Source organism: Hippopotamus amphibius, chromosome 12, assembly GCF_030028045.1.
Source record: "Hippopotamus amphibius kiboko isolate mHipAmp2 chromosome 12, mHipAmp2.hap2, whole genome shotgun sequence".
NCBI classification, from domain to species: Eukaryota; Metazoa; Chordata; class Mammalia; order Artiodactyla; family Hippopotamidae; genus Hippopotamus; species Hippopotamus amphibius.
In genome coordinates this window covers 74,438,955-74,457,110 of record NC_080197.1, presented here as the reverse complement: position 1 = coordinate 74,457,110, position 18,156 = coordinate 74,438,955, and the positions used below count along the sequence as shown (strand labels likewise).

At 42.0% G+C, this 18,156-nt stretch overlaps 1 protein-coding gene across 1 annotated transcript in view; it reads left to right on the top strand.

Annotated features, from left to right (window-relative positions):
* LOC130834045 (uncharacterized) overlaps positions 1-17,903 on the top strand; it is a 491,328-nt gene extending 473,425 nt beyond the window's left edge. Inside the window, 16 exon segments of the mRNA XM_057704144.1 lie at positions 7,010-7,318; positions 7,411-7,728; positions 10,873-10,965; positions 11,044-11,097; positions 11,100-11,357; positions 12,450-12,764; positions 13,144-13,188; positions 13,261-13,333; positions 13,335-13,576; positions 13,831-13,863; positions 14,426-14,563; positions 14,980-15,072; positions 15,323-15,409; positions 16,422-16,572; positions 17,760-17,812; positions 17,815-17,903. Of these exon segments, the coding sequence (XP_057560127.1) occupies positions 7,010-7,318; positions 7,411-7,728; positions 10,873-10,965; positions 11,044-11,097; positions 11,100-11,357; positions 12,450-12,764; positions 13,144-13,188; positions 13,261-13,333; positions 13,335-13,576; positions 13,831-13,863; positions 14,426-14,563; positions 14,980-15,072; positions 15,323-15,409; positions 16,422-16,572; positions 17,760-17,812; positions 17,815-17,903 (2,351 nt within the window).
* Positions 17,904-18,156: the final 253 nt, after the last annotated feature.

Here is an 18,156-nt window from a genome sequence, read left to right as displayed (position 1 = left end):
GGGAAGATCCCACATGCCTCAGAGCAACTGGGCCCATGCACCACAACTGCTGAGCCTGTGCTCTAGTGTCCACAAGCCACAACTACAGAGCCTGCGTACTGTAGTTACTGAAGCCCATGCACGTAAAGCCTGTGCTCCACAACAAGGGAGGCCACCTCACTGAGAAGCCTGTGCACCACAACGAACAGTAGCCTCTATTTAGCCGCAACTAGAAAAAGCCCACAAGTAGCAATGAAGACCCAATGCAGCCAATAAATACATAAATAAATTTAAAAAAGAACTACTTTAAATAAATTTTTTTAAAACTAGTTTTTTAAAAAAATAAAAACTAATTTTAAAAGAAACTACTATGACAGTCCAGTCATACCTACTTTATTGAGGCATGACTGTCATACAAAAAGCTGTGCATAGTTAATATTTACAACTTGATGAGTTTGGAGAGAAGTATACATCTGTGAAAGCATTACAACACCTATGCCACAAACTTTTCCTCTCCCTAAAAGTTTTCTTTCATCCTCTTTATTATTACTATTAACAATAATTATTTTCAAGGGGCATTGGACTTTCAGTTAGGAATTTTTGTTTTAAGAAAACCTGTTTGCTAGCATTTCAAGTAACATTCCTTATTGTCACAATGTCTTGATCATGGTTTCAATGGCAGATAAACATGTGGAAACACTACAGGAAGTCCTGCCTTATTTTGATAAATCAGCATCTGAGTAAAATGAAGTGTGTGATGTTGGAACTTTGTGTGATATTGGAGCTTCTGATGTTATCATTTTAAGAAAATTGATGTCGATATTAATTCCAATTAAGATACATTTAAAAATAAAAAGAGTTTGAGAGTGCCATGACATTTAAACACTGATTATGATTTGTACTCTCTACCATTGCTCTAACTTGGGTTCTCACATTTTTATAAACAGTTCCAGTTTTTTTCTACTAATCTCTTTGTCACTAGTTTCCTCCCACTGGTCTGTCTTTTCTATATTTTCAGACATGCTTTAGTGATGTAAAGGTAAGTCAAAGTGGTGATGATGTAGCAGGGATAAGATTAGGATAGCAGGTCTTTTCATTATTTTAACTGAAATTGAACTCTTAAAGTTTCTTCCTCTCAATCTTAGGAGTGGGGATTGGAAGAGAAATTTCAGCCTCTGTAGTGGATTGTTGGAAGTGAATTACTGTGTTTAGAATTCCAGAGGTAGAAACAATGACCTGAGAAGAATGTAGAGGATCTTGTGTGAAATACAGAGAGGACTTCAGGGAGTTCAGGGGAAAGATTTGGGATGGGGCTTCTCAAGTTGAAAAGGACTGTGGGGCTGAAGTACTAAACAGTGAGGGGATGAAGATGCAAGGATTGCAGGAGGGGAGGCTGGGATCAAGATCCAAATCACCTCATACATTCACCATGGCTTCTGTGTTACACTTCCTTCCTGCTTTCGATCCTTCCCGGCCTCTCTTCCTTTATTTTGATGTGGGAGTCATTTCTGAGCTCTGTGGAAGAGCTGGCATTTGAAGGTTGCCATTTTCTTGGTGGGAAGTTGTTATAATATGGATTCTATATCTTTAACAAACATAGGACTACTTAGATTTTCCACTATTTTGGTATCAGTTGATGTTGTGTTTTTCAAATAATTAGTTTTTCAGAACTCATCATTTTACTTAAAGTTTTCAAGTTAGAATAAAATTTGTTCATATCTTATATCTTTAAATTCACCAATTGACTGTGCTGATTTCCTTCATTTCTATGTAATTGATTTCTGTTCTCAGTTTTCATTCTTCTTATTTGGTTATGATTTGCTGTTACTTTGTAGATTATTTAAATGAAATCTTAGATCATTTCATTCAGTTTTTATTTTTATTCTAATATAGGCACCATGAAATATTTCTTCCTTACTGGAAATAAAAACAAAAATAAACAAATGGGACCTAACTTAAAAGCTTTTGCACAAAGAAAGAAACCATAATCAAGACAAGAAGACAACCCTCAGAATGGGAGAAAATACTTGCCAGTGAAGCAACTGACAAAGGATTAATCTCCAAAATATACAAGCAGCTCAAGTAGCTCAATATCAAAAGAGCAAACAACTCAATCCAAAAATGGGGAGAAGGCCTAAATAGACATTTCTCCAAAGAAGACATGCAGATGGCTAACAAACACATGAAATATGCTCAACATCACTAATCATTAGAGAAATGCAAGTCAAAGCCACAATGAGGAATCACCTCACACCGGTCAGAATGGTCATCATCAAAAAAATCTAGAAACAGTAAATGCTGGAGAGGGTGCAGAGAAAAGGGAACCCTCCTGCACTGTTGGTGGGAATGTAAATTGGTACAGCCACTATGGAAAACAATTTGGAGGTTCCTTAAAAAACTACAAATAGAACTACCGTATGATCCAGTAATCCCACTCCTGGGCATATACCCAAAGAAAACCATAATCCCAAAAGAAACATGTACTGTAATGTTTATTGAAGCACTATTTACAATAGCCAGGACATGGGAGCAACCTAAATGTCCATCAACAGATGAATGGATAAAAGATGTGGTACATATATATACAATGGAATATTATGCAGCCATAAAAAGGAATGAAATTGAGTTATTTGTAGTGAGGTGGATGGACATAGAGTCTGTCATACAGAGTGAAGTAAGCCAGAAAGAGAAAAAAAAAAATACCGTATGCTAACTCATATGTATAGAATCTAAAGAAATGGTACTGAAGAACCCAGGGAAAGGGCAAGAATAAAGATGCAGATGTAGAGAATGGACTTGAGGACACAGGGTGGGGCGGGGTGGGGGAGAGTGGGCAAAGGGGAAGTTGGGATGAAGTGAGAGAGTAGCATTGACATATATACACTACCAAGTGTAAAATAGATAGCTAGCGGGAAGCTGCTGCATAGCACAGGGAGATCAACTTGATGATTGGTGATGACAGAGGGGTGAGATAGGGAGGGTGGGAAGGAGTCACAGGAGGGAGTGGATATGAAGATATATGTATAAATACAGCTGATTCATTTTGTTGTACAGCAGAAACTGACACAACAGTGTAAAGCAATTCTACTCCAATAAAGAACTTTAAAAAAATTAACTGTATGGGAAGGGAAAAAATTATATTTCTGTTTTCTGAATATATTCTTTGCTCTATAGTCTTACCTTATATGATATTAATATAGATACTACAGTTTTCTCTGATTAGTGTGTGCATGGTATATGATAATTTTAATATTTATTTATTTAATTTATTTTCTGTGTTGGGTCCTTGTTGCTGTGCACAGGCTTTCTCTAGTTGCGGCAAGCAGGAGCTACTCTTTGTTGCAGTGCCTGGGCTTCTTATTTAGGTGGCTTCTCTTGTTGCAGAGCATGGGCTTTAGGCACGCAGAATTCAATAGTTATGGTGCATGGGCTCATTAGTTGTGGCTTGCAGGCTCTAGAGCACAGGCTCAGTAATTATGGTGCACAGCTGTGGGATCTTCCCGGACTAGGGTTCTAACCCATGTTTCCTGCATTGGCAGGCAGATTCTTAACCACTGTGCTATCAGGGAAGTGCAGTAATTTTTTATTTTTTAAATATTTTTCTCTGTTTATATTTAAACACATATATTTGTAGAGAGTATATGGTCTTATCCATAAGCTTTTATCCAGTCTTAATATCTTGCTTTTATTTGGAGTATTTAAGTGATTTACATTTATTGTAATTATTAATATAGTTGAGTTTGTGTGCTGGCCTGCTATTTTTTCTATTTTTTCTTTGTTCCTATTTTAATCTTTATTTTTTAGTATTCTATTTTATTTACTCTATTGGTTTATTAGCCATAGGACCTTTTTAAAAGTTAACATAGTGGTCAATTATTACTCTTCAATCACATTTGCCTTGAAATATTCTGTCACTAACATATAATGTCAGACTTTACTATAGTAGACTTCCATTTCCCTGTCAATTGTGTTATTATTGTAATACATTTTACTTATATTATGAATCTTCAAATATGTTGCTCTTATTTTTGCCTTAAATATTCTATTATTTTTAAAATGAGAGAAAGTTTCTTCTTATATTACCCACAGAATCATCATTTGATGTAACCTTTTATAACTTGGGGTAGATCTAAGATTTTATCTGTTATCATTTCCCTTTAGCTTGAAGACCTTTCTGTAGCATTTTTGTGTGGTGTGTGCCTGGTGGCCTCAAATTCTATCATCTTTTGTTTATCTGGAATCATTTAAATTTTCATTCAGTTTTTTTTTTTCATCCAGTTTTGAAAATTCTTTTCATAGGTAACTGAATTCTAGGTTAACAATAACAAGCCCCTCCCAACCCCAGTACTTTAAATATCTTTTTCCTTTGCCATGTGAGTTGCATTGCCTCCAGTAAAAAGTCAGGACTGCTGATCTTTGTTACCTATATATAAAGTGTCAATTTTTCTGGCTGCTTTTAAGATTTTTGTTTTTTTATCACTGGATTTCAGTAATTATATTATCAAATTTTCTGAGAACATTTTCTTTATCTCATTTGAGGTTTGTTTAGTTTCTTAGATCAGTGGCTTTACAGTTTTCATTAAATTTGGGAAAATTTCATCTATTATTTCTTAACATTTTCTTCTATTCATTCCTTATTCTGAATCTCCGAATACACATACTTTATATAGTTTGATATTATCCCACACGCCATTGGGTTTCCATTCATATTTTTCTATCTTTTTTCTCTGTCTGATTCAGTTTAGATAGCCTCTCTTGCTATATGTTTAACTTCCCAATTCTTTTATTCTGCAATGTCTAAATTCTTGTTACATTAATCCAAATAATTGCTCATTCCAGATATTGTGTTTTTCAGATTTAGAAGTTCCATTTGTTTTTTTTCCTAGTTTTTTCTCCCTGTTTATTTTTATGCTTCATTAAGCATATCTATGTTAGTGGTTTAAAGACTTTATCAGCCAATTCAATCATCTCTGTAATTTCTGAATTTGTTTCAATGACTACTCTTTTAAAAACTTGTTATGGGTTACATTTTTCTTTTTTTGGAAATTCTAGTAATTTTTTGATTGGATGCTAGGAATTGCTAGGCAGCCCTTTACCAGGAAGTACTCTACCAATAAATAATCAGAATACACCCAGAAACCATGGAGTTGTACTTGATGAATTAATTTTTTTTCATTGAGTTACCTTCATTCTCTTCAAAATGTATTCCTTTGATGACCAAATGTTGAATTTTTATTTTGGTTTCCCTCCTTTAGTTTCAAAACTTTCTGTGATCCCACCTTACCTGCCACATATGTCACCTACACTCCATTTCTATGGCAGTGGCTTCCCTTTTTGCTATTCTTTTCAATCCATCTGTATCTTTTAAGATGGTGTTTGCTCATCTGAAGTGGGAGAAATGAGAAAGGATGGCAGGGTTAGATGATAGATGGGAGGAGCAGAGGGTAATATAATATGCTAAAAACCTGTTCAACAATGTTTTCCCAAATGTTTATATATTTTATCCATATTGAGGCTTTTGCAACTTGGGACTCCCCAAATTATGGCTTGTTTGCTCACTGCCTCCTTCCTCTCGTTCTCCTTTTTTTTTTTTTTTGGCAGCATGCCAGCTTCTTTTGGCATTACAAAACATTCATGAGTGAAGTTTAACAAGATACAAATAAATGGAAAGTCATCCTGTGTTCACAGACTGAAAGGATTAGTATTGTTAAAATAGCTATACCACTCAAAGTGATCTACAGATTTGGTGCAATCCCTATCAAAATCTCAATGGCATTGTTTGTAGAAGTAGAAAAAACAATTCTCAAATATGAGTGTGTTGTTTAATTTTCATGTATTCATTAATTTTCCTGTTTTCTTATCATTGTTGATTTTTAGTTTCATTCCATTGTGGTCATAAAAGATACTTGGAATGGTTTTGATCTTCCTGAATTTGTTAAGACTTCATAGTATCCTAGCATGTAATCTATCCTGGAGATATGCCATGTGTGCTTGAGAATAATGCATATTTTTCTGCAATAGGAACATAGAATTAATACAATGATAGTACTAAAATCAATTACTGTCACCCCTTAGCATTTTCTATGACTTTTGCCTCAGAAGAAAAACCTCTAATAAGAGGTGATCTGCAAACTCAGCTGTCTTATGAACTTCCACAGAGAATTCAATCTCTCCCAGGTTCATTGACAAATCCTGGGATTTCAAGAGAGATGGTTAGGACTACCTCCTCTCTCTATGACTCTCTGAGCTTTCTTAACTCATATTCTTTCCCACTGAGGGGACCCAAGAAATTCTTGGAGTTTTTTGCCATCAAAAATTATCAGAAATAATACAACAGTGTAAAGCAACTATACTCCAATAAAGAAAATAAAATTTAAGAAAAATTATCGGGAAAAAATGTGTTGACATAAAGATGAACGGCTTATAATGTCTGTTTCTTCTCTTGAGCCGTCATCCATCTACAGGTTGGCATGCACTCGTGGATCCAGCCCTCATGATTTCCCTGTCCTAAGTCACTAGAGGATTAGCTCCTGGAAGAGAAAACTGATCAGAATATTAGCCCCACAAGTCTTAGGAAAGCTTTGTAACTTTCTCTGGATGATAGGTCTCTAATTTCATAGCTCACGTCCCCCTGGGTGTGTTCTGTTCTGCATATCTCTGTGGTCGACTTTACGTGCCCATATATTATGCAATTTCCTTGGGTCAGTAGGTCCCAGCCTCCATTCTGTATTGGGCCCTGTAGTTTCCAGGCTCCTAGACCAAGGAATTCACATTTCTAACCAACCTCAAACTATACACTCTTGGGATTCAGTCATTTCAAACCGACCCTGTAATCCTTGTGGATTTCTCTTCAGAAACTTACTCATGAAAATGCAGTTATGACACTAACAGTCAAATTATCTCTTCATGACCCATTCGTGGAAAAGAAAAGCTTTCACACCATTGCCCTATGTCTTGATGTTTCCATTTGCCAAGTGAGGATCATGAATACTCACTGGTTTTACTGTTGTTGTTGCTTTTTTTCTCTTAGGATTTGTGCATCTGGCTGAAGGAAATGGACCTTGCTCAGGAAGAATAGAAGTGCATTCTGGAGAAGAATGGATTCCAGTGTCTGATGGGAAATTTACACTCCCCACTGCCCAGGTCATCTGTGCAGAGCTGGGATGTAACAAGGCCGTGTCTGTCCAGGGACACGTGCTCTTCAGAGAGTCAGATGGCTGGGTCTGGGCTGAAGAGTTCAGGTGTGAGGGGGAGGGCCCTGAGTTCTGGTCCTGCCCCAGAGTGCCTTGTCCAGGGGGCACGTGTCACCACAGTGGAGCTGTTCACCTTGTCTGTTCAGGTGAGATGCAGATCAGGATTTAACCTCTCTATATACCCTATTCAGGTGAGAAAAATATGAAATTTGGCTAGAATCCTGTCTTCTTCTACCAGCATACACAGAAGTCCGGCTCATGAAAAACGGCACCTCTCAGTGTGAGGGGCAAGTGGAGATGAATATTTCTGGATGATGGAGAGTGCTCTGTGCCTCCTACTGGAGTTTGGCCAATGCCAATATTGTCTGTCACCAGCTCGGCTGTGGGGTTACCATGTCCACCCCGAAAGGAGCACACTTTGTGGAAGGAAGTGATCAGATCTCAACAGCCCAATTTCTCTGCTCAGGGGCTGAGTCCTTCTTGTGGAGTTGCCCTGTGACTGCCCTGGGTGTTCCTGACTGCACCCATGAAAACACAGCCTCTGTGATCTGCTCAGGTAAGAGAGAGGGAAGGGCTAACTGGTACTCAGGATGCTCCTGGAGTGAACTGTCCCCAAGAGCAGAGAGTGAAGGAAAACTGGTTTCATAAGTTAGATATTTCATAGTGAAATAGGGTTCTTCCCATTGTTCATTCATTTTTCAGGTCAAGGCAAGAAGTGTTAAAGGGAATAATATTATATTTTTAAGCAACATTATTTACATGTAATCATAGAAACAATGTATAAGCAATAAATGTATACATCAGTATGTTGCCCAACCCAGATCAACAAAGAGAACATTAACAGCACCACAGCAGTCACTGTTGCCTCCCCATGACTATGCCCTCCCTTCTCTCCAGCGAAAATCACTTACCTAACTTATGCTATCATAAAATATTTTGTCGATTTTTGAACTTTATATAAAATCATGCAGCGTGTTTTCTTCTGTGACAAACTTCTTCAACTCAACATTATGTTTGGGACTCACTCATGATGTTGTTTACAGCAGCACTTTATTAATTTTTATTACTGTAGAGTAATCCTTTGAATGATCACATGACCACATATTGATCCATTTGACTGATGGTAGAGATGTGAGTTGTTTCCAGGTCTTGACTATTACAAATATGATGCTACAATTTACCATGGCAATGACTTTGGGTACAAATATATGGTATTTATTTTGTGTGTTTAACCCTTGGTCTTTTATTTTCATTTTCTTAATGTTATGGTGTCCTTTGAAGAACCAATTTCTTAATCTTAAGGAAACATAACTAACCAACTATTTCCTGCACGTTTAGTACTGCTTACATCCTTTTAAAAAGAACTTTGACTACTCCAAGATCATAAAAACTTTCTCCAAGAGTATCTTTTAGAAGTTTATTTATTTTTCTCTTGCATAAAATTGTACATTCCTTCTGAGATTGATATCTGTGTAAGATAAGGGTCAAGTTTCATATGGATAACCAATTGACTCAGAATCTTTTTTGAAAAGACTCTTTCCCACTGCAGTGCCACCTTTGTCAAAGGCTGAAAGGCAAGTATATCTGAGTCTTTTTTAAAAATTCTCTATTCTATTCCATTGTATCATTTGTCTATCCTTGCACCAATGCCACATTTTCTTAATTTCTGTAACTTTATAGTAAGTGTGGATAATTTTAATTTACAGGAGTTACTTTATTTTAACTCCTCTAACCTTGTTGCTTTTATTGCCATCCTTGTTGGCCATTCTTGGTCTTTAGTATTCTGTTGGAATCAGCTTGTCATTTTTCACCAAAAAGAAAAAAAAAAGCATAACTGTATTTTGTTGATATTAGATTTATTCTGCACAGAAGTTTGAGGATAATTGACTGTGACAATTTTGAGTCTCCCAATCCATTGACATGATACATCCCTCCACTCAGTTAGGTCTCAAATTTTTGTCAGAGGTTTTGCCCAGCTTCTACTAGGCTTTCTCTGAGGAGTTTTATGTTTTTTATGTTATTAGTGTTTCTTTTAGTGAAGATGTCCTAGGAATGAATTCTCTATGATTTGTTTTCACCTTTTTTTTTTTTTTTACCTCCTTAGTTAGGTTTATTCATAGGTATTTAAATTCTTTTTTTGTTGCAATGGTGAGTGGGATTGTTTCCTTAATTTCTCTTTCTGATCTTTCATTGTTAGTGTAGAGAAATGAAAGAGATTTATTCTGCAACTTTAACAAATTCATTGATTAGTTCAAGTAGTTTTCACCTTTTAATTTTTTTTATTTTGATATAATTTGAGACTTACAGAAAAGTTGCAAGAGTAATATAAAAATTCCCAGATGACCTTTACCTGAATTCCCCCAATGTTAGATTTTCATTTAATCTCTCTTCCTCCCTCTCTCTCTGTCTTACTCTCTCTGTCTTTCTCTCTCTGTCTCTCTCCCTCTCCATCCTCTACCTGCCCCATTTCTCCCTGAATATGTAAATTTTTCTGAATTGGGTTGCAGACATGATGTCCCTTTACCCCTAAAATGCTTCAAGGAATTTCCTTATGTAACCACAGTTCAATCAAGTCTTCAGAGACTTCAGCCCCAAATGACATCTAAGTGCAACCACATGAAAGACCCCAAGATAGAACGGCCAAGTTGAGTCTTTCCCAAATTACTGACCCAGGAAATCATGAGCAAAATTAATTTTTTTTCTTTTGGTTCAGCTGCTAAGATTTTTGGGAAAATTTATTATATAGCAGTATAACCAGGACACATCTTGTGACCTGCATTTATAAATAGAGAAATATTTGTCCTCTGATCTTCCATGCTAGTATTTCTACCTTAGGCTGAGCTAATGTGCTGATACACTCATTCTTTAGTTCTTTATTTCAGAAATTAAGTTTTTCAGCTCTAGAATTTTTATTTGTTTTTTGTTATCATTTCTCTGCCAAGATAGATACATATCTTGCCATTAATTCTATGAGCACTTTAATCATGGCTATTTAAATTCTCTTTCAGGTAACTCTAGTAGTTGAGTACCCTGGAAAATTCTCTCTCTCTCTCTTCTTTTCATTCTTGACTGAATTGGGTCTTCATTGTAGTGCATGGGCTTCTCAGAGCGGTGGCTTTTCTTGTTGCGAGCACCGGATATAGGCCCATGGGCTTCAGTAGTCTGGCTCACGTGCTCTAGAGCCCAGTCTTAGTAGTTGTGGCACATGGGCTTTGTTGCTCCGCAGCATGTGGGATCTTCTCAGACCAGGGATTGAACCTGTGCCCCCTACATTGGCAGGCGGATTCTTAACCACTACGCCACAGGGAAGTCCCAGGAAATTCTTTCTAACGTTTCCTTTTACCTTTTGGTTTTCAATGAGATCTTTTATATAAATATTTTAAAATGACAGACATTGTAGATGAAAAATGGTAGAAATCCTTTGGAAAGGATTTTATTTTGCTTCTTTGATGTAGGGATAGATTTAGGGATAGGAGACCTTATTTAACTCATTCTTAGTGCAAGGCTTGGCTTAAAACAAAAATTGCTGCACTGCCAGGAGCAGAACTCTCCATAGAGAAGGAGAACTCTAAAATTATGCTAATTTTACTGTTATGTTACCACTTTCATCTCAGACCCCATTGTTAGGTTATTATTTAAGCTTAATTCAATTTCCAGTTCTTCAACCTTATCAATCCGCTGATCATTGCTGTTTCTGCAGGAAACCAGACCCAGGTGCTGCCCGAATGCAACCACTCCTTGTCTGAACCAGAGGGCTCTGCAGTCTCAGAGGAGAGCTCCGCCAACTGCTCAGGTGAGGGGTCCCACAGGACCAGAGGACCCTTCTCATTCCCTGTGTCAATGCCCCATTGTCCCATTTCTCTCTCTTCAGACAGCAGACAGCTCCGCCTGGTGGACGGGGGCGGTCACTGCGCCGGGAGAGTGGAGATCTTCACCAGGGCTCCTGGGGCACCTTCTGTGATGATGGCTGGGACCTGGACGATGCCCACATGGTGTTCAGGCAGCAGGGCTGTGGAGAAGCCCTCAATGCCACGGGGTCTGCTCACTTAGGGGTGGGATCAGGGCCCATCTGGCTGGACGACCTGAACTGCACCAGAAAGAAGTCCCAGGTGTGGAGGTGCCCTTCCCTGGGCTGGGGGCAGCACGACTGCAGACACAAGGAGGACTCGGGGGTCATCTGCTCAGGTCTGTGCTGCACATTGTCCATAGGCTGGGGGAGGGGGTGTTGGGGTGGGGACTCTGGAGGTGGACAGTCTCAGCCCTGAGGGAGAGTTGCTGAAAGGGCCAGAGAAGGAAGCTTCCTCCCGTGGAGCCTGTTTTCTAGCAGATGAGAAGATTAGGTGTTTTCACTTCCTCCCACAGCAGCTGAGGTTCTGGTCCTTTCTTCTCAGCAATATTTCCTGGCAGAGCCATTCCACTTGAAAGCAGGGCTCACTCTTCAGTTGCCTATGGTAGTAAAATCTGGAGATCCTGTTCATATTGTAATGAAACCACAAACTTATTATTTACAGTTCTGTATGTTGGAAGTGTGACAGTGGTCTCAGTGGGCTAACATCCAGGTGTCCACAGGGCTGCATTCTTGCTGGAGGCTCTGGGGAGGAATCCTTTTCCCAGCCTTGTCTAGTTTCTAAAGGTGCCCTGCATTCCTTGGCCTCAGAGCCCTCTTTCTTGTTCTTCAGACAGATGACAGTGCCTCTTCTGACTGTTCTTCTTTCGTCACATTTCCCTCTGACTGGAGCTGGGACAGGTTATCCATTTCTAAGGATAGTGGGTTGCTGGAGGTGATTAGACTGGGCTCACGTGGTTAATCCACAGTATTCCAGGTGAATCTCACCATCCCAAGTCCTTATGTTAATCATATCTTTAAAGTGACTTGTGCCAGGTAAGGTAATGTATTCACAGGTTCCAGGGATTGGGATGTAGACATTTCTGGGTCCATTATTCTGCCTACCTCCCCAATATCCACACCACATCCCTTTCACACACTCTTTTAGAGGTTTTGTTGGGAAGCAGGATTCAGCTCCCCCTCCCTGCGGAGCTCACACCCAGGTTGGTCTTCCTCTCAGGTCCTATCCACTACATCACTGTGGTAGAAATAGAAAGACAGACTCAAGTGGATAAAATCAGATAAAAGTGAGGCAAATTTCAGTCTTGTCACCTAGTAGCTGAATCCTTATCTGGGTAAGGGATGAGTGTTCACAACTTCTGGGAGAGAGGAAAACCCAGAGCACTGAGTGGAGGGCTCACCCTGTCCTGTTTCCTCCCTTTCAATTTCAGAGTTCCTGGCCCTCAGGATGGTGAGCGAGGACCAGGAGTGTGCTGGGTGGCTGGAAGTTTTCTACAACGGGACCTGGGGCAGTGCCTGCCGCAGCCCCATGGAAGACATCACTGTGTCCATCATCTGCAGACAGCTTGGCTGTGGGGACAGTGGAACCCTCAACTCTTCTGTTGCTTTTAGGGAAGGTTCTAGACCCCGGTGGGTAGATTTAATCCAGTGCCGGAAAACTGATACCTCTCTCTGGCAGTGTCCTTCTGACCCTTGGAAATACAGTTCATGCTCTTCAAGGGAGGAAGCCTATATCTCCTGTACAGGTGACTTACTGTCTGTTTCTATGTGTCTGTCCCAACCTGGTAGGATGTTGTTAGTGTGATTTTTTATTTTCCAATCTAAGTGATGAGTTTAGGTTGTGGCTAAAAAATGTGTGTGTGTGTGTGTGTGTGTGTGTGTGTGTGTGTGTGTGTCTGTGTGTACTGTATTTGTTTTGGAATGTGGAGAGTGATATATAAAGAAACAGTTAAAGTAGTTTCAGCTGGTGATAAGACCCAGTGAATGTCTCAGCCTATTAGATAATGAAGCCTGTGTTTTCACTTGTCACTTGGAATGAACTAAGGACCTTAGATAATCTTGTTTGGGGACAAGAACACCTCCAGCTGCCCCTGATCCAGCAATTCCCATTGTTTGCTCCTGCAGGAAGTAGATCCAAGATCTGTCCAACTGCTGCCCCCGCACAGGTTTGTCAACAGCACCCCCCCCAACCCCTGTGACTTCCAGGGGCTCCTTCCTTCCCACCAGAGGCAGTAACAGGAGGGGCGGCTGTGTTTCCAGACAAAGACAAGATCCGACTCAGGGGAGGAGACAGCGGGTGCTCAGGGAGGGTGGAAGTGGGGCACAGTGTGTGATGACTCCTGGAGCCTGGCAGAGGCCGAGGTGGTGTGTCAGCAGCTGGGCTGCGGCCATGCCCTGGAAGCCGTGCGGGACGCGGCATTTGGCCCTGGAAATGGGAGCATCTGGCTGGACGAGGTGCAGTGCGGGGGCCGGGAGTCCTCCCTGTGGGACTGTGCTGCGGAGCCCTGGGGGCAGAATGACTGCAAGCACGAGGAGGATGCTGGCGTGAGGTGCTCTGGTGAGTGGAGGGGCTTGGAATGTGCTCTGGTTGAGCTGGGGCAGCGCTGGGGCAATGGTCTGGGCTGGGGTGTGGTGGGATATGTATTCAGAAAGCACCCAGGAGCTGTAGCTCTGATCTTGGACGGGGGAGCTGGGAGGACTCAACACTGATGCTGTGGTGACTGAGGGGTGATTTCAGGGCTCAGGAGGGAAGAAGGGCTGCCCTGCATCCTGGCCAATTCCCGTGCTCCAAACTCCTGTCTCTCTCTTTAGGTGGAAGAACAACTTTGCCCCCCACTAGAGCAGGTACTGTGTCATGATCCATGGGCACGGGAGATATTCAGAGTCTTGGGACCTGCTGTGCGGACTCTCTGACAAAATTAGCCACTCAGGAGGGGAAAGATCCTGAGGAACCAGGGCATTTTCCTTGGGAAATGTCCCCTGCCTTGGTCCACGGTGCCAGAGTTTCTCACGCCCGTGACTAAAGGGAGGCTAGCCTCATTGCAGAATTTAAGGTTTTCCTACCTGCCCACGAGGGTCGTTCCTCATCAACAAGGTGCTGGTCCCAGGGCTTGTTTGATGCTCTGCTCTCCTGAAGCACAAGGAGAGGAGTGAAGCTGGGAGCCTGGTCCTCAGAGGCTGTCTCAGCAGGGAGGCTCCCTGATAATCCCTGGCTCTCCCTCTGGCCACACTGGCCCAGAGTGGAGTTGACTCATCTCAGGACAAGACCCAGTGGAGTCCTGTCACTGTCAGTGCAGTTGTGTCTGAGGCTGGGACTTCATTGTCTGGAGCTCCCTGGAAATGCTGGCATAGGGAGTTTCTGTGTGCCCAGGACCTTCGCCAAACCCTCTTGCTTTTTCCTCCTTAGGGACCATACCAGGCTCAAATCCTGTTCCTGGCATCTTCTCCCTGCCTGGGATCCTCTGCCTCATCCTGGGGGCCCTTCTCTTCCTGGTCCTCATCATCCTGGTGACTCAGCTGCTGAGATGGAGAGCAGAGCGCAGAGGTGGGCTGCAGTAGGTACTGGGTACCGTGGAAAGTGTGTGGAGGCAGGAAATGGGGCCAGGTGTGAGGAGGGGAAACCTGGGCCTGGTCTCTCTTCTTACCCCCATGAATCTGCAGAACTCCATCTGCTCCATCTTAAACTCTAAGGGCTGAATATACAGAGGTACTTAGGATTGGGTTGTGAACACTCATAAGTCATGGCCTCTTTTGTGAGACCAGAAAGAGTCAGGGCTGAGCTGTGGATTCAGGGTCACACAAGGGCAGAAGGTGCAGACAGGGTGCATGGGGTGGGAGACTCTACAGAGGTCCTGGCAGCCCTGAGGGTTTTTCCACACATGAGCCTCGGGGAGATGGAGGGTTAGCCTGCTGGTTCAGGGTGTCTAGGGTGCAGTCTCTGACCTGCTGGTGGTTTCTCAGCCTTACCCAGTGTAGAAGATGCTCTTGCTGAGGCCGTGTACGAGGAGCTTGATTACCTTGTGACAGAGAAGGAGGATCTTCTGGGCAGCATAGGTGGGTGTCTCTGCTTTGCCCTCCTGGGAGCCATCTTTTCAGCATCTGCCAACCCCACATCTGCCCCAGGTTCACAGAAGAAGCCCCTCCAAAGGCAGCAGGATGGCCTCTCCGGAACCCCTGTGAGCACCCAGCTTCCCTCTACAGGGCAGGAGCCAAGCCTGTCCCCCATTTCTCCTCAGCCTCACACAGGTCCCATGGGTGTGGAAAGGGTCATTTTGCTTGTTGTGTGATGTTTTCTCCACACTAGGGTTCCCGTTAGATGACCTGGTGACTAAACTGCCATATTACACCAAGGATGGTGAGGACCACGGAGACTATATGTCTGCTGCAGGTAGTGGAGGTGGACCTGCCTCACTGGGTATTGGGGGCAGGAGAATTTCCCTCATAGAGACAAGTTCCAGGGGAACACTGTTCCTTTGACTGGGACTAGAGGGATCCCTTGTGTCCAGATGGGGCCCGTCCTCCCCCTTCTCTGGCTGTTCTGTGATGTCTCATGTTGGGGCTGGGCTCTCTGTGTCTAGAATCACCCTCATTCAATCACAATAGTCCCACATTGTTTTATTTTTTTAAGCTTTTTATTGGAATATAATTGTTTTACACTCTTGTACCAGTTTTTGAGGTACACAAAAGTCAATCAGCTGCATTTATACACATATCCCCATATTCCCCCCACCCTCCCTGTCCTGGCCCTCTAAAGCATCACCCACATTGTTTTAAAAAATAATATCTGGGAAGCATAATTTAACAAAATATTTTAGTAAAGCTCATTCATAGAAGAGCTTCTTTGAAATATGTGGTTTTAATTAAGAAATATTAAGTTATTTGGATTCTTTTCCTGGTTTATGGGCACATCAAAATGAAATATACCACCTGGAAAAAAGTGTGTTTAAACAGGAGTGAATGGTGCCTCTATATAGCAGCTCAGAAACTGTGAGTCAGGGACTTCCCTGGTGGCACAGTGGTTAAGAGTCCACCTGCCAATGTAGGGGACACGGGTTCCATCCCTGGTCCGGGAAAATTACACATGCCTTGAAACAACTAAGCCCGTGTGCCACAACCACTGAGCCCAGGTGCCACAACTACTGAAGCCCTCGTGTGCCTAGAGCCAACCAGCAAGAGAAGCCACCATAATGAGAAACCCACGCACTGCAACAAAAATTAGCCCCTGCTCGGCACAGCTAGAGAGAGCCCGCAAGCAGCAATGAAGACCCAACTCAGCCAATAAATAAGTAAATAAAAATAAAAATTAAAAACAAAAAAGAAACTCTGGGTCAGATGGGATCTTAAGTGTTTTCCAGGCCAACCCACTTACTGTGTTTTCACCTGACCCCCTTGTCTGCCTTTAGAACCCCCATAGGAGAGGACTGATGCCCCTGGTGAAGGTTATGATGCTGCTGAAGAGGTACCAGTGCCTGGGGCTCCCCCTGCTTCTGTGATGAGTCAGGGGGATGTGCCCCCACAGAAGGAGGGTGGGATGAGAGCCTCTCAGACAAGTGAGTGTGAATTTGAGCTCATCAATGCTCATCCTTCCTAGAGATTCAAAATTTCGATGATGTCATATATTTGATAGCATCACCTCAACTGCATCCCTGTCTTTAATGCTGTCAGACTCCTTGGAAGGGAGGAATCACTCTATTCTTGGTATCTGTGTCTCTATAACTTTATCTTTGATGTGGTTGCATTAAGACTTGTAGATTAATTGAGCATATTTACCAAATCCAAAATGGAACAACTGTTCGGATAACATTTTTGTGCTATCTCATATGTGAAATGCAGTTATAGATTTTAGAAAATATTTTAATATTGGAATTTGTGAATCATTTTTATACTTTGAGATACACTGTGATTAGGGCAAATATGTGTAGGACAATGTCAGGGCAAATATGTGTAGTCTATGATATACCGTGGTCTTAAAAAATAAAGCCCTAGTGGTGAATTATAGACTCAGAATTTGTTCAATGGCCAGGGGAATACACTCACTCTCTGGAGAAGAGTATTTATCCATCCGAGGTCTGGTATGATTCCTGGGAAAGCAGCAGCTGTGGGAGCATACTGAGGTTGTTTTTGTGGGTGTTTGGGAGCACAGGTCAAGACCCCCAAGAGCAGAGTTGGATTGTCAGTGAGGAGCTGAGATTTCTCCAGATGTGGCCTCTTGTCTCCCTCTCCTTGTGGATTCAGATCTGTCTATTGTGAAAGAAGAAGTTTTCATGTCCCTTCTAGAAATTCTTCCCTTCTTGTGCCATCTCCTTGCTGATTGTGTGAGCCAGGAAATGGTCTGAACAGACCGCCTGTGTTGGGCCAGATCGCCTATGATTCAGGATTTCCCACATAATCTGAGGCCTCAGAGACCCAGATGGGCTGCATCCTTTTCATTGGTGGGGCGAGGGGCATGCTGTGTGACTTGCAAGATCTTAGTTCCCCAACCAGGGACTTTCCCCGGGCCACAGCAGTGAAAGCACTGAGTCCTACCCACTGGATTGCCAGGGAATTCCTGGGCTGGATCCTGAGAGGATAGCACTGCTGTACCTTTGCTGTAATTGATATGAAATAGTCTGAGCTTCCCTGAGTACAACCAGGTCCCAGGGATGCCTTGTCATCACCACTTACTTGACTTGCTTCCATCACAGGGCACTGTCTAGTCCCTTTGTCTCAGTTCTAATCAAACTTCTCTTTGCTATTTCCAGCTCTTCTCTGCACTTCTCTAGAGAGGTGGCTGATACTGGGAAAGGAGAAGGAGCCCCTGGCTGTTCCAGGGGGAGAGGGGGGACCCTGGCTATGATGATGTTGAATTAAGTGTCCCTGCAACAGCCACAGTGGCTTTCCCATGATGTCATATTAAATGTGAGATGAGGCCTCAACTATTCTAATTGCCCGTATTCCAATGGAGTAATGCTGACCTATAACTATCTTGTATGGAAATTGCTGAAAATGAAATATTCTGAATAAAATAACTTTTTGCTTTGTTGATAATTTCAGCAAATTTAACCCCAAATGGTCTTAGAGGATTGGCCCTCAATCACAATTTCCCTCAAAGGAAATACAAGGTGAGTAAACTGACTTGTTCTCTCTCCTCACCCAAAG